Source organism: Otolemur garnettii, unplaced genomic scaffold, assembly GCF_000181295.1.
Source record: "Otolemur garnettii isolate 467f Iridium unplaced genomic scaffold, OtoGar3 scaffold00108, whole genome shotgun sequence".
NCBI classification, from domain to species: domain Eukaryota; kingdom Metazoa; phylum Chordata; class Mammalia; order Primates; family Galagidae; genus Otolemur; species Otolemur garnettii.
In genome coordinates this window covers 2,071,789-2,083,521 of record NW_003852503.1, presented here as the reverse complement: position 1 = coordinate 2,083,521, position 11,733 = coordinate 2,071,789, and the positions used below count along the sequence as shown (strand labels likewise).

The window sequence follows — 11,733 nt, the reverse complement described above, 5'->3', positions numbered from 1 at the left end:
TCCTCGCCGCTGACCATGCGGGGCGCGGGAATGAGCGAACCCGGGCGCACACTTGCCCGGGGCAGGGACGAGGCAGGCGGGAGAGGCAGGCGTGAGGCCGAGCCGCGGGCTGCGCGGGGTCTGCACGGCTGAAGGTTGACACTGGGTTTTGTCTTCCAGGAGCTGATCTACGAGGCCCGCGGCGACACTGGAGTCTAAGTCTTTCGGTCCAGGGAAGAACCACGCCGGTCTTCGCGGTCTGCTCCCGCGCCAACCCTCCCCAGCCCGGCGGCTCAGAGCACGTGAGGCCCGGAGCCGAGCTCCCCTTCGTCCCCGATGTCCACCTCGTCCTCTGGCTCGGTGAGCACGAAGGGGCCGGCGGGCAGGCCTAGCCGGGCCTCGGCTGCAGCAGCGGGCTCGGGGCCGCGGGGGCTGCCCTCGGGGCTTTCCGGCCCGTCTGGCGCTTTAGGCTCGTCCTGACTTTTTCGAAGCTGCTTTTTATGCTTCATCCGCCGGTTCTGGAACCACGTCTTCACCTGATTTCAGGGAGACAAAAATAAAATTATGTCTTTCCTCTATATTTGAGCGATTGCTGAGCTTTAGAAAAATGGACCGCAATCCGTTGACGAATTATATGACAGCCTCGACTGCCCACAAATTATCGTTTTAGGTTGAATGAGAATCAAACCTCCTAAGGCCCCCAGGAGTAACCGTGCGAGAATAATGCGGATCAAAATGATGTGGTTATAATTATCAGTACTATCATTAATTATAATTACTAATAGTAAGTGCTGCTTAGATGAGGCGCCTTTATGCCGAACTTACGTTCCTCTGACTGAGACATCTAAATACCTGATCTAGCAAGACTCCTGGACAGAAAGGCGAGACTTGAACTTGGTGGAGAGAAAAAGGTATATCAGACCCAGACCTGGCAAAACTAATGACTTCACAGCAAGTCGCCTTTCTGGGTACAGAGAACATGAGGGAGGGGAAATGGAAAGGACTTTTGATGGTGCGGGTGAACAGGGCCTGGAGGAAGATGAAAACAGTTCTTCCACTCGGGACAGGGGAACAGGGAAGGGGCTTAGGCCACAGTGTGTGTGCGGGGTAGGTGGGGTGGAGATGCCTAGAAGATCTGCCTCTGTTGAGATTGAAGAAATAAGAAAAAAAAATCTTCTCTCAGGACAAGAACCCATCTAGTTATCATTTTACCTGTGACTGGGTATGTCCCTGGTCGGAGGGGAATAAGGAAGGCTGAAAATAAGTTCCTAAAGTGGAGATGACCATCAGAATCACCCGAGGAGTTTTTCCTTCATGTCCAGAGCTCCGCTCCGGAAATTAAGCCTGGGTAAGTCTGACATGAGGTTGGGGTATAGGTACTTTTACTAAAGATCTGGGGGAAAGCCCAGAATAAGAAGGAGCGTGGTCATTCACACTCGAAGAACTCCGCACTGGGCTCTGAGAGTACCAAGAGCTGGGAGAGAAGAACCAAGCAGAGATCGAGGCTTCCCTCTCCTTCCGCGCACCTGCGTCTCCGACAGGCTGAGGGCCGTAGCCAGCTCCACCCGCTCTGGCGTGGACAGGTAGCGCTGAATCTCGAACCTCTTCTCCAGGCCGGAGAGCTGCGAGTCCGAGAAAACCGTGCGAGCTTTGCGGCGGCGGCAGTGCTTTCCTGGCAGCTCCGCGTGCTGTGGGTGCGGGAACAGCGCCGGGACCGGCATCCCTGCGGAGAGCAGAGCACGGAGGTGGGCAGATCCCGCATGGCCAGGGAACCACCTCCGTCCCCTCCCTCAGTCCCCAGCGCCTCCCTCCACTCCGTGCCTCCTCCAGTCTCCTGCTCGCCCCAAAGTCCCTCAAGCCCTTCTCCTAGAAACCCCCGGGGGGGGGGGGGGAGGGCAGGGAAAAACAGCAAGAACAGCGCTTGGAGATCTTTATCTGCAAGGTCTTCTAGAAATACAAACCATAAACAATAAATAAAACAAAAAAAGAAAACTGGAAAATAGAACCTGGGGCCTTTTAAAATGTTTTTCTTGGAAAGACTTCTGTAGGGTCTGCCAGTACCAAGTCGTCTGTGGCACCTGGAGAAGTTTTCTTGCAAATGTCAGATGTTCCAGGAGGCGTCCTCCCCTCTCCCTCTGCTCCCACTGCATCCTCCCAGCCCCGAGGTGATAGTTACTGTTCTGAATCTAGTAGAAGGGTGGACAGCTTGCCTCACTAAAAAGCACTTTTCCTTCTTATCGTCCACCTGCAGCCGAAAGGGCACAGCCGACTCTGATCCAGAGAAGCAGTGGGGAGAGAAGGGGGGAAATTCCCGCCTCTCATGCTTCCCTGGCAGTTTCTGGGCTGCTCTGGCGAGTCTGCTCTCCAATGGGTCCTTACTCTTTTTCTCTTATCCTTCCAATTCCAAGCCCAGCAAAGCAGGAAGGTTGAAGCTTTTCCCCTGACCGTGATGGGGGAAATTTCTCTTGTCTTTCCTGACCCCGGGACTCTGGCAAGCTTTACTTCGTGTCTTGAGACACATCAAGCAGACAGAATCTGCCCCCACGCAGTATTTGCAATTCCATAAGAGAAACACACATACATTCCCAGTGCCAGTAAGGCGAGCATTGGTCACTACTATGGGGGGGGGGGGACATCGGTGCAACTGAGAGGAGACTGCCGCCAACAGGGCTGTGAAGCCGGCTGTAGGATTACCTCTCCAAGCCGGAGTCTCAGAGAGTCTGGGTTTCACTGCTGCACAAACACTTTCAGCTTTTGTTCTGGATTCCCGACCTCCACACTTCACAAACTGCCTGCCGTCTTCCTCCAACACTTTGTCCCACCAGGGTTTTTTCTACCTGCGCCCTGAAACTGGACCCAGTAAATTAATTTATTCTGGCTAGAATGAAAATGCTGGAGAAAAAAGTATGCGTGTGGCTTGTGAGGGGGGGAGAGAGAAAAAAATCTTGTCATTTCCCCCACATCACCCTGTCCCAGCCAGACTTTGCTAGTCCCAACTTTTTGCCAGGCCAGAGAAATCAAAATCCTTTACCATCCAATTCCAGAGACTCTGGCAGCTGGGACAGAGAAGAGAAGATTGTGAGTTAAATGTTGGGTGTTGGGGGTGAAGAGCGTTTCGATGCTGTGTTCCTCTCCCCTTCTTCTTACCCTTTCTCTCTTAATCAGGGAAGCCCAAACCTTTTATCCCTGGAGAATCTCAGCCCTCATTCACTTCGATGCCCCTCAGCAGGATCTGTGAATGTTCAGCACCTGAGAGCAAACAGCTGACCTGCAGGAGCATTTCAAGCTACTGATACCAAAAGTTGAGTTCCATTCCTTGGAGCAGGATGGTTGAGGATCTACCTCTGAACAGAGAGAGGGAGAAAAAATGCGAATTGAGGGATGGACTAAACTGGCCAGGAAGACCATGAGTAGGGTCACTGAGCATTGCCACCAAGGCAATGTTAAACCCATTCACCTCCAGCTACCTCCTGGCTGGACACATCTCCCTTATAAAAAGTGCAGAGTGATCATGACTCACCCCTGTGGGTTGGCATGCCTCAGAGAGCTCCAGGGACTCTCAAACATACTCCCAACCTTTCTTTTAGGGAAGGAGGCCACCAAGCCAGGCTGAGCCAACCTTTCCTTAGCTCATCACAGGATTGGGTCTGCACAAGAAAATCTAGTCTCTCACTGCTCATACCATGAGACCCCAGTTACTTACCCGAGGTGGTGAGGAAATAAGGGTGATGGTGGTCTCCCTTATGCAGGGGGTGATGGGCGTGAGGAGTCAGGAGAGTGGGTGTGGGCATGAGGGGGTAGCCATAGTCTAGCAGAGGCACCCGGGAGGCCAGAGAGCTGGCAAAATGGTCGGGAGCCACCTCCCTCAGCGGCTTGGGCTTGTGCAGCAGAATGTCCTCAATGAAGAAGGATGTAGGCCTCTGAGAAGACGCTGGGTGTAGAGGAGAGGTGAAGTTCAGATTCATCTTGAGCAGAGCACCTGCCACAGGGCAAGGGCCGGGGAAGAAATGCAGGAAGCGGGCAGAGACTCGGCAAGCCCCGGGGAAGCCGGCAGCCACCCCCCGAAGCTGGAATCTCGGCTGCTCGCTCCTCGGCCTGGGCTACCCTGGGCGCTGGAGAGGCGAGAAGACCAGCTCCGGGGTAGGTTGGGTCTACGTGTTGGAGAATTGGCAGCTCGGAGAGGGGATCCAGGAGAGCCAATGGCGAGGCTGCCAGAGGCAGAGGGGAGGGTGCGGTGGGCTCGGGGCGGGGCGGGGAGCTGTCCGCGGTGCTGAATACTCCCGGCCAAGCCTGCGGAGAGCAGAGCGCACAGGGTTCCAGCTCCTCACAGGCTTGGCGGCCCTAATTCTGCTCTGCCAAGGCAAGAGCTGCTTCTGTCCCAGCCATTTTAAAAGAAAGTTAAAAGTAAAAAATCTCTGTTGTCCGACAAACTCCTCTTTGAAGAGGAAAAGACACTGAAATAGCCTGTTGCAGAGCAATAGGGATCAAGCACTTATTCTCAGCATTTAGGCCTGGATTTTCAGAGTTTCCGTGACTGATATAGATAGCAAAAGGAAAAGAAAAGGGAAGATAAAGAGTGTCCACTACTTTAATTTGCTAGATTCAACTTAACTTGATGGCTGAGGGATGACTGGATTATTGAGGTAAATTAAAAACTAAAGATCATGATGATGAGGACGGTAAGTCTTTACTTCAGTTATGGGGAGTAGGCAGGAAGAGGGTTAGAGCTACATGAGTCAAGTTATTTGATCTGCATTAATCTGTCCAGACCCGCCTCCTCATGCTATCTTCTACCTCCCTTCAAATTTCCATTACTTTCTCCTCATTTCACTCACATAGTTTGCATTTTCCTGAAATACATGCGCATTACTTTTTCCAACCCTAGCTCCCCAAGATTGAACTAGGTTTTCATTTCCCATTCCTTTCCCCTTCCATCTTCATTTCCATCCCTCCCTATCTTTTGGGGTTTTTTTTTTTTTCCTGTTTGTCTTTTTCTAATCTGTCACATTTATTTCCCTAGAATCAATTTGCTAAAATTAAGGTGATCATCTTCAACACAGCAGGGGTAATTTCAGCTCACATCTCTGGAAATTGCTCTAATTATTGATGTTAAACTCAGGGAAATTAAAAGAAGCCACTTCTCTTCCATCTCCCCGTTTTTAAGCTCTAATTTTTTGAAATCTAGTCGTCATCACAATTCCAATCACTACTGCTAATAGTAAAAGTGTTTTAATAGAGACTGAGTCCTCGCAACCCATGCTATTAGATAATTAGAGGAGGTGTTATAAAGCCAAGTGCTAATCCTTGGGCGCATGAGTAGGATTTCCATCTGATCTAGCAGGTAGAACAAATTAATTACCAGATTCAATTAGGCCCCAAACTACAGTGCTCCTGGAAGTAGGAGCATTCTATTCCAAACAGATGAACTAGTAAATGGCATGAGGATGAAAAGAGTGAGAGAAAGGAGGAAGGGAGGTGGGGGAGATTTGAAAATAAGATATTGGCTAATAGACATCTAAATGAAGTCAGAATGCTTTGTCCTGATGTCAGAAATGTGATTTAAATATATATATACACTATATATATCCATATATACACTATATACACACCATATATATACACTATATATCCATATATACACTATATCTGCATATATATGTATACTATATACACACCATATATACCCTATATATCCACATATACACTATATATATCCATATATACACTATATCTGCATATATACACTATATATATCCATATATACATGTATATATAGTACTGAAAACGTGGGAGCAGGTGGCTATGGAAAGGAAGATCGTAGACTTTCTAGAAGTCCTTCCCTACCTCCAAACCCTGGTCCATCATCTCATGCAGGGCTAAGGGGAGACGGAGGAGCCTGGTGAAGAGGCAATGGGGTGTGACAGTCCATATGTTACCCACGTCTACCTCCCTTCCATTGTGAGCTTACTGTATCTGACCAGTGGAAATCAAGCCGCCTTGTCTCCTAAGGCCAAAAAGGCTCATTGAGAGCAGAGCCAGTGAACAACCAGGCTTTGCCCTGTGCCTGCGCGCGCCCTATGCTTCATCCCCGCACGGACAGCATAGGTTTGCACCTAGCCTGGGGGGCGGGATTTCGGTTTCCTTCTGGGGCGGGGACTAACTTCAGCCCCAGTAGTGGAAGAGTTTGCTGAATGTCCCTTAGAGAGCAAAGGCAGCACAAACGTCTTCAGGTGACACTTATATTTGAGTTAGGGCTCTGCAACCCCTTGCTCAGAACTCAGCCTTACGCTCCTCACAGAAGGCTTGAAGGATCGCAGGAGGGGAGGGGTACACCGCCTCCTCAGCTCGCGTGCCTCGCCTTGCGTTGTGGACCCTGGGCTCAGCGTCCTGCCTCCAGCTGTGATCCGCCCTGGTCCAGCTTCCCCGGGCAGTAGCCGCGGTCTGCGAAGGGCGGGGCGGCTCTCATGCTCCGTTTTTACAGTTCTGCTCCCGCCGGGACGAGCGCTGCCGAGGGAGGGAGAGAGACTCCAAGGGATTTCCCTGGAAGTCCAGCTGCTCCTCCTTTGCCTAGGCCCGGGTAGGGAATGGAAGACGGAGGGAGCAAACTGAATCGCTGCAGGAAGGGTCAGGACCTGGGTGACCCAGGCGGCTTCCGGGCACCCCCACTCCTTTCTCTTTCCGAGGCTGGGAAACAAAACTCCGCGGCGGAGAGGACACCGCAGGCCGCGGGGACCAGCGCCGGCTCCCGGGGGCTCGGAGGCGGAGACAGGACATCCGAAGTTGGAAGCGCGGACAGGGCGCTTCAGAGAGCCCCCCCCCCCCACCTTTCTTCCAGGGCTTCCAGATAAATCACGGCTGGGACTTCACGCACCGTGTGTGAAGCCTGAGCCCGGCGGGAGAATGGCCGGGCGGTGCAGGCGGGGCTTGTCCTCAAAAGGTTTCTGGTCCTGTTCAGGCCTCACTGTCCTTTTAGAGCTAAGTCCCAAACCCACAGGGAAATCTCAAATGCGGGAAATCAGGAAAGCTCCTGTGCAGTGCGAGGCTCGAGCAGAGGTGGGGAGGCGGTGCAGGGGCGCGGGGGGAGGGGCGGGTCGCTGGGTGATTTTTGCTCAGAGCCCGGACCTGGCCAGTCTTACTTCCGCCGTGGAGTTAAGGGTTAAATCCCTCTCTAGAGTCAGTTCTTGGGGTGTCCTGGAAGAGGCACAGCAAAGCCAGCAGCTCACAGCTGCATCGCTTCCCCGTGGTCCTCGCTCCCCGCCCCGCCCCGCCCCGCCGGCCCCAGGGCAGCCCAGGCAAGGAGTACATGCTATCTTTTTTTTTTTTTTTTTTATTAAATGATAGCTCTATACATTAATGCAATGCGGCCTATAGATATATGAAAAATGCTCACCATCCTTAATCATTAGAGAAATGCAAATCAAAACTACCTTGAGATATCACCTAACTCCAGTAAGAGTACATGCTATCTTTCTAGACTCAAAAGATCGTCGACGGCAAAGAGGCAGTTTTCACTTTTAAAGCAGAGATGTTTCATTGCCTGGTTTGTCTCTAAAGTCTAGACCAGCGCTGCCCAATAAATATATGATGCAAACCACGTGGATAATTTTAAATTTTCCACCAGTCATATTTCTTTTAAAGAGCAGGAAGTCACGTTTTAAAAGTAGGAAAAAGTAGGTGAGATATGAACGTATTTTATTTATCCCTAACATATCAAAATATTAGTATTCAATATATAATCAATATAATTTTATTTTATTTTATTTTTTTGAGACAGAGTCGCTTTCTGTAGCCTAGGCTAGAGGGCAGTGGCATCATCATGGCTCACTGCAGCCTCAAACTCCTGGACTCCCGCAGTTCTCCTGTCCAGCCTCCCTAAGTAGCTGGACTATAGGCGAAGAACGCAGCTACACCTGGCTGAGTTTCTTTCTTCCTTCCTTCTTTCTTTCCTTCCTTCCTCCCTCCCTCCCTCCCTCCCTCCCTTCCTTCCTTCCTTCCTTCCTTCCTTCCTCTCTCTCTCTTTCTATCTCTCTTTCTCTCTTTCTTTCTTTCTTTGTGTGAATCCAGGGTCTAGCTCTTGTTCAGGCTGGCCTTAAGCTGTCCCTACACCTTGGCCTCCCAGAGTGCTAGGATTACAGGCATGAGCCACCACACCAGGCCCAATATAAATATTATTTATGAGATTTTTGCCTTCTTTTTTTCATATTAAATCTTCAAAATCCAGTGTGTATTAACTGCACATGTCAATTCAGTCTAGCCACATGTCAGGTGCTCAATAACCACAGATGGCTAGTGGCTACTGAATTGCAGAACACTTTTGTAGTTAATTGGCACAGACCCCCTCTGGCATGTAGATTGATAAACACACAATGAAGGCCAGTTGTTGAAACCAGCCCAGCACATTCTCAATGTTAGCCCTTCATGCATCCATCATATTCAATTATTTTGAGCATTTGTTGAGCACCTACTATCTGTTAGGCTCCTTTCCACACACCTTCCCAAGCTTTCCCCAAGTCTTAGGAGACTCAATAAATGCACACCTAAATTATATTTACTTTTGATTCCTATTTGACTAAAATCTGTCACCCAAGGCTATCACAAGTATCTGTCTGCAAGGCTGACACAGATCCCGCACACTACCCAGAGTAAAGAAATACAGATCAGGCCAGGTGCCATGGCCTGTAATCCTAGCCCTCTGAGAGGCTGAGATGGGTGGATTGCCTGAGCTCAGGAGTTTGAGATCAGCCTGAGAAAAAGCAAGACCTGATCTCTAAAAATAGGCAAATGCTGTGGCAGGCCCCTGTAGTCTCAGCTACTCTGAAGGCTGAGGCAAGAAAATCGCTTGAGCCCAAGGTTGCTGTGAGCTATGATGCCATGGCACTCTACCAAGAGTGATGAGGTGAGGCTCTGTCTCAAAAAAAACACCAGAAATAAAGATCAAATGAATCCCCCTCAACCCCAAAGTGCTCCTGTTTGTGGTTTCAACTGGAGAATTAATTAATTAATTAATTTTTTTTTGCAGTTTTTGGCCAGGGCTGGGTTTGAACCTGCCACCTCTGGTATATGAGGCTAGTGCCCCACTCCTTTGAGCCACAGGCGCTGCCCTGGAGAATTAATTTAAAGCGAGAGAAAAGCATGCTCTTCAAGAGGTAATAATTAAACAGTCCCTCTCTCTTTCATTTCAGATTCAGCTAACTCTATCATCTGAGCTGGGACTTAGTTTCCCCGAAAAGATAACTCCATTGATGATCAAAGGGAGAGACTGGTTCCATTAGCCAAGTTGCCTACACTGTGGCCTTCAAAATAAAGGGAGAAATGTATTTTAGAAGTATCTGAGTAACACACTTTACTCATAACATTTTGTATTATATTGCTTGTTGTCTGTTTCAACTTACCTTCTATCTGAGTACTTTATTTTAAGCACTGCCAAAGTGGATGACATGTCTACAAAAAGAAAGGGAGCTGATGGCTGCTTCTGGCAAATGCATCTTCAAAAATAATGTTTTCACACCAGAAATTAGGGTACGATCCCATACAGGAGCACATTGAAGGATGTGATATTCAAATCACAGTGTTCCTAATATAAAGAGAACTAAATCCATCCAGTTTGCTCCTTCAAGTCTGGGTCATTTCTTTAGGGTCAAAATTTTCACTTCACTTTCTCTTGAAGTTCCCGATGCTGCCTTTGGCATCACAATTCAAAACCTGTTTCCTAAAGTGATACAGAGAAAAAAAGACCTGAAGCAGGGAATGAAAGGCTTGAAGTAAGAGAAATTCTGTGCCATTTCTTAATCCTCTAAAAGATACATGATGGAATGAGAATGAACTTTAATCAATCTCTCATTAGTATTCCATCATTTCCCCCACTGACCCCAAAAGAGTAGTTTTATACATAACCAGGAACAGAACAGAACCCGTTAAGCTGACAAATATGGCTTTTGAATATTCTTCCATTCAAAACCATCCTTCTGATACAGCAAGTTTCAAACAATAATACCAAATTAGTATAATGTAGCATAGTTTTGAAAATAAAAAGGCATGAATTGCTATTATCATATGAGTTTCTGGTATTCGAGATTGTAAGACCCTTTCATTCTATTGTAAGGTACAGAGGTGAGCTTGTAAACATTTTCAGAAGGTCTTTGCAGAGCGGTGCCTGTGGCTCAGTGAGTGGGGTGCCAGCCCCATATACCGAGGGTGGTGGGTTCAAAAGGTCTTTGTGTGTGGAGCTAAATATTTCATTTTTTAAAACATGCTGGATTATTTACATGTTATTGAGAATACTGTTCGTGAAGCCAAATTGATTTTTATTCTTCTAATTCTAACTCCCATTGATAATGCAACCAAGTTATGGACCAAAAAAAAAAAAAAAAAATGGAAGGTACAAATGTTGTCACTATAAATTTTGAAATGAATTGTCTTACAGGGACCAAGTGATAGATATTCCTAGAAGGAAACAGGAGGGAAAATTATTGGAAATGTATTCTTAAATTAAAATAGGAAAGACCAAACGTTTTTTTTTTAAAAAAAAGGAAAGACCAGGGTGGTGCCTTTGGCTCAGTGGGTAGGGCCCTGGTCCCGTATACCAAGGGTGGCAGGTTCCAACCCAGCTCCAGCCGAACTGCCACAAAAAATAGCTAGGCATTGTGGCGGACACCAGTAGTCCCAGCTACTTGGGAGGCTGAGGCAAGAGAATCGCCTAAGGCTAGGTTAGGAGTTGAAGGTTGCTGTGAGCTGTGATACCACAGCACTCTACTGAGGGCCATAAAGTGAGACTCTGTCTCAAAAAAAAAATAAAAATAAAAATAGGAAAGACCATTCTCTGTAGAAAATAAAAACTTAGAAGCCATAAGAGAAAACACTGATAAAATTAACCATATTGTTTTGTAAATTTTATAGGTCAAAAATTATCTTAAGCAAAATAAAGAGACAAACAACAAACTTGGGAAAAGTACTTGCAAGTCAACATAGACACAGGGGTAATTTGTTATATATAGAAATTCCTGCACATCAATAAGAAAAATTATTAAGACTACAATTTTATTTTATTTTATTTTTGAGACTCGAGTCTCACTATGTCACCCTCGGTAGAGTACTGTGGCGTCACAGCAATTCTCTTGCCTCAGCCTTCCAAGTAACTGGGACTACAGGTGCTCGCCCCAAAGCCTGACTATTTTTTTTTTGTTGTTGTTGCAGTTGTTTAGCTGGCCAGGGCCGGGCTAGAACCTTCCACCCTCAGTGTATGTGGCTAGTGCCTTAACCACTGTGCTACAGGCACCGAGCCAGTCATCATAGTATTAACAGATGTATAATTCACTGGACTTTCAGCATAGGCTGAATACTACATGTATTTTTTTATTTGTTTCTTTTCATGACCACATTCTGTTTTCCCAACCAGAAGGTGCATTATTTTTCTATAGATAATATATTCCAATAATTCAAAAGTCAAAAGTATAAAAAGTTATGAAGTTGAAAATCTCCCCTTTTCCTCTCTTATGGTTACTCAAGTCCTCCCTTTGGAGGCAACTACTATTATCACATTCTTGGTGTCTTTCCAGAGATATTTTAAGCATTATATTTATAGACACATATACACATGCACCATATACACAGTTGGTCCTCAGTATCCACAGGTTCCCATCTGCAGATCCAATCAACCATGATCAAAAATATTCTAAGAAAAAAATTATAAAAACTATATAACAATGAAAATTAATACAAATTAAACAATCAATGAATATATCAATTATTTGTGTA

The 11,733-nt window shown here is 47.2% G+C and overlaps 1 protein-coding gene across 1 annotated transcript; it reads right to left on the bottom strand.

Moving 5' to 3' along the window:
* Nucleotides 1-272: 272 nt before the first annotated feature.
* Nucleotides 273-3,944, bottom strand: BSX (brain specific homeobox). Its single transcript, XM_003796795.1, has 3 exons — nucleotides 3,683-3,944; nucleotides 1,506-1,702; nucleotides 273-515 (listed from the first exon to the last, which is right to left on the bottom strand). Exons 1-3 carry the CDS (start codon nucleotides 3,942-3,944, stop codon nucleotides 273-275), a joined length of 702 nt encoding a protein of 233 aa, XP_003796843.1.
* Between the last annotated feature and the right edge of the window lie 7,789 nt (nucleotides 3,945-11,733).

Coding starts and splice junctions, on each gene's coding strand:
- BSX (XM_003796795.1), bottom strand. CDS start 3,944: ATGAATCTGAACTTCACCTCTCCTCTACACCCAGCGTCTTCTCAGAGG. Junction 1,703..3,682: donor TTATTTCCTCACCACCTCGG/GTAAGTAACTGG, acceptor TGCTCTCCGCAG/GGATGCCGGTCCCGGCGCTG. Junction 516..1,505: donor TCAGCCTGTCGGAGACGCAG/GTGCGCGGAAGG, acceptor CCCTGAAATCAG/GTGAAGACGTGGTTCCAGAA.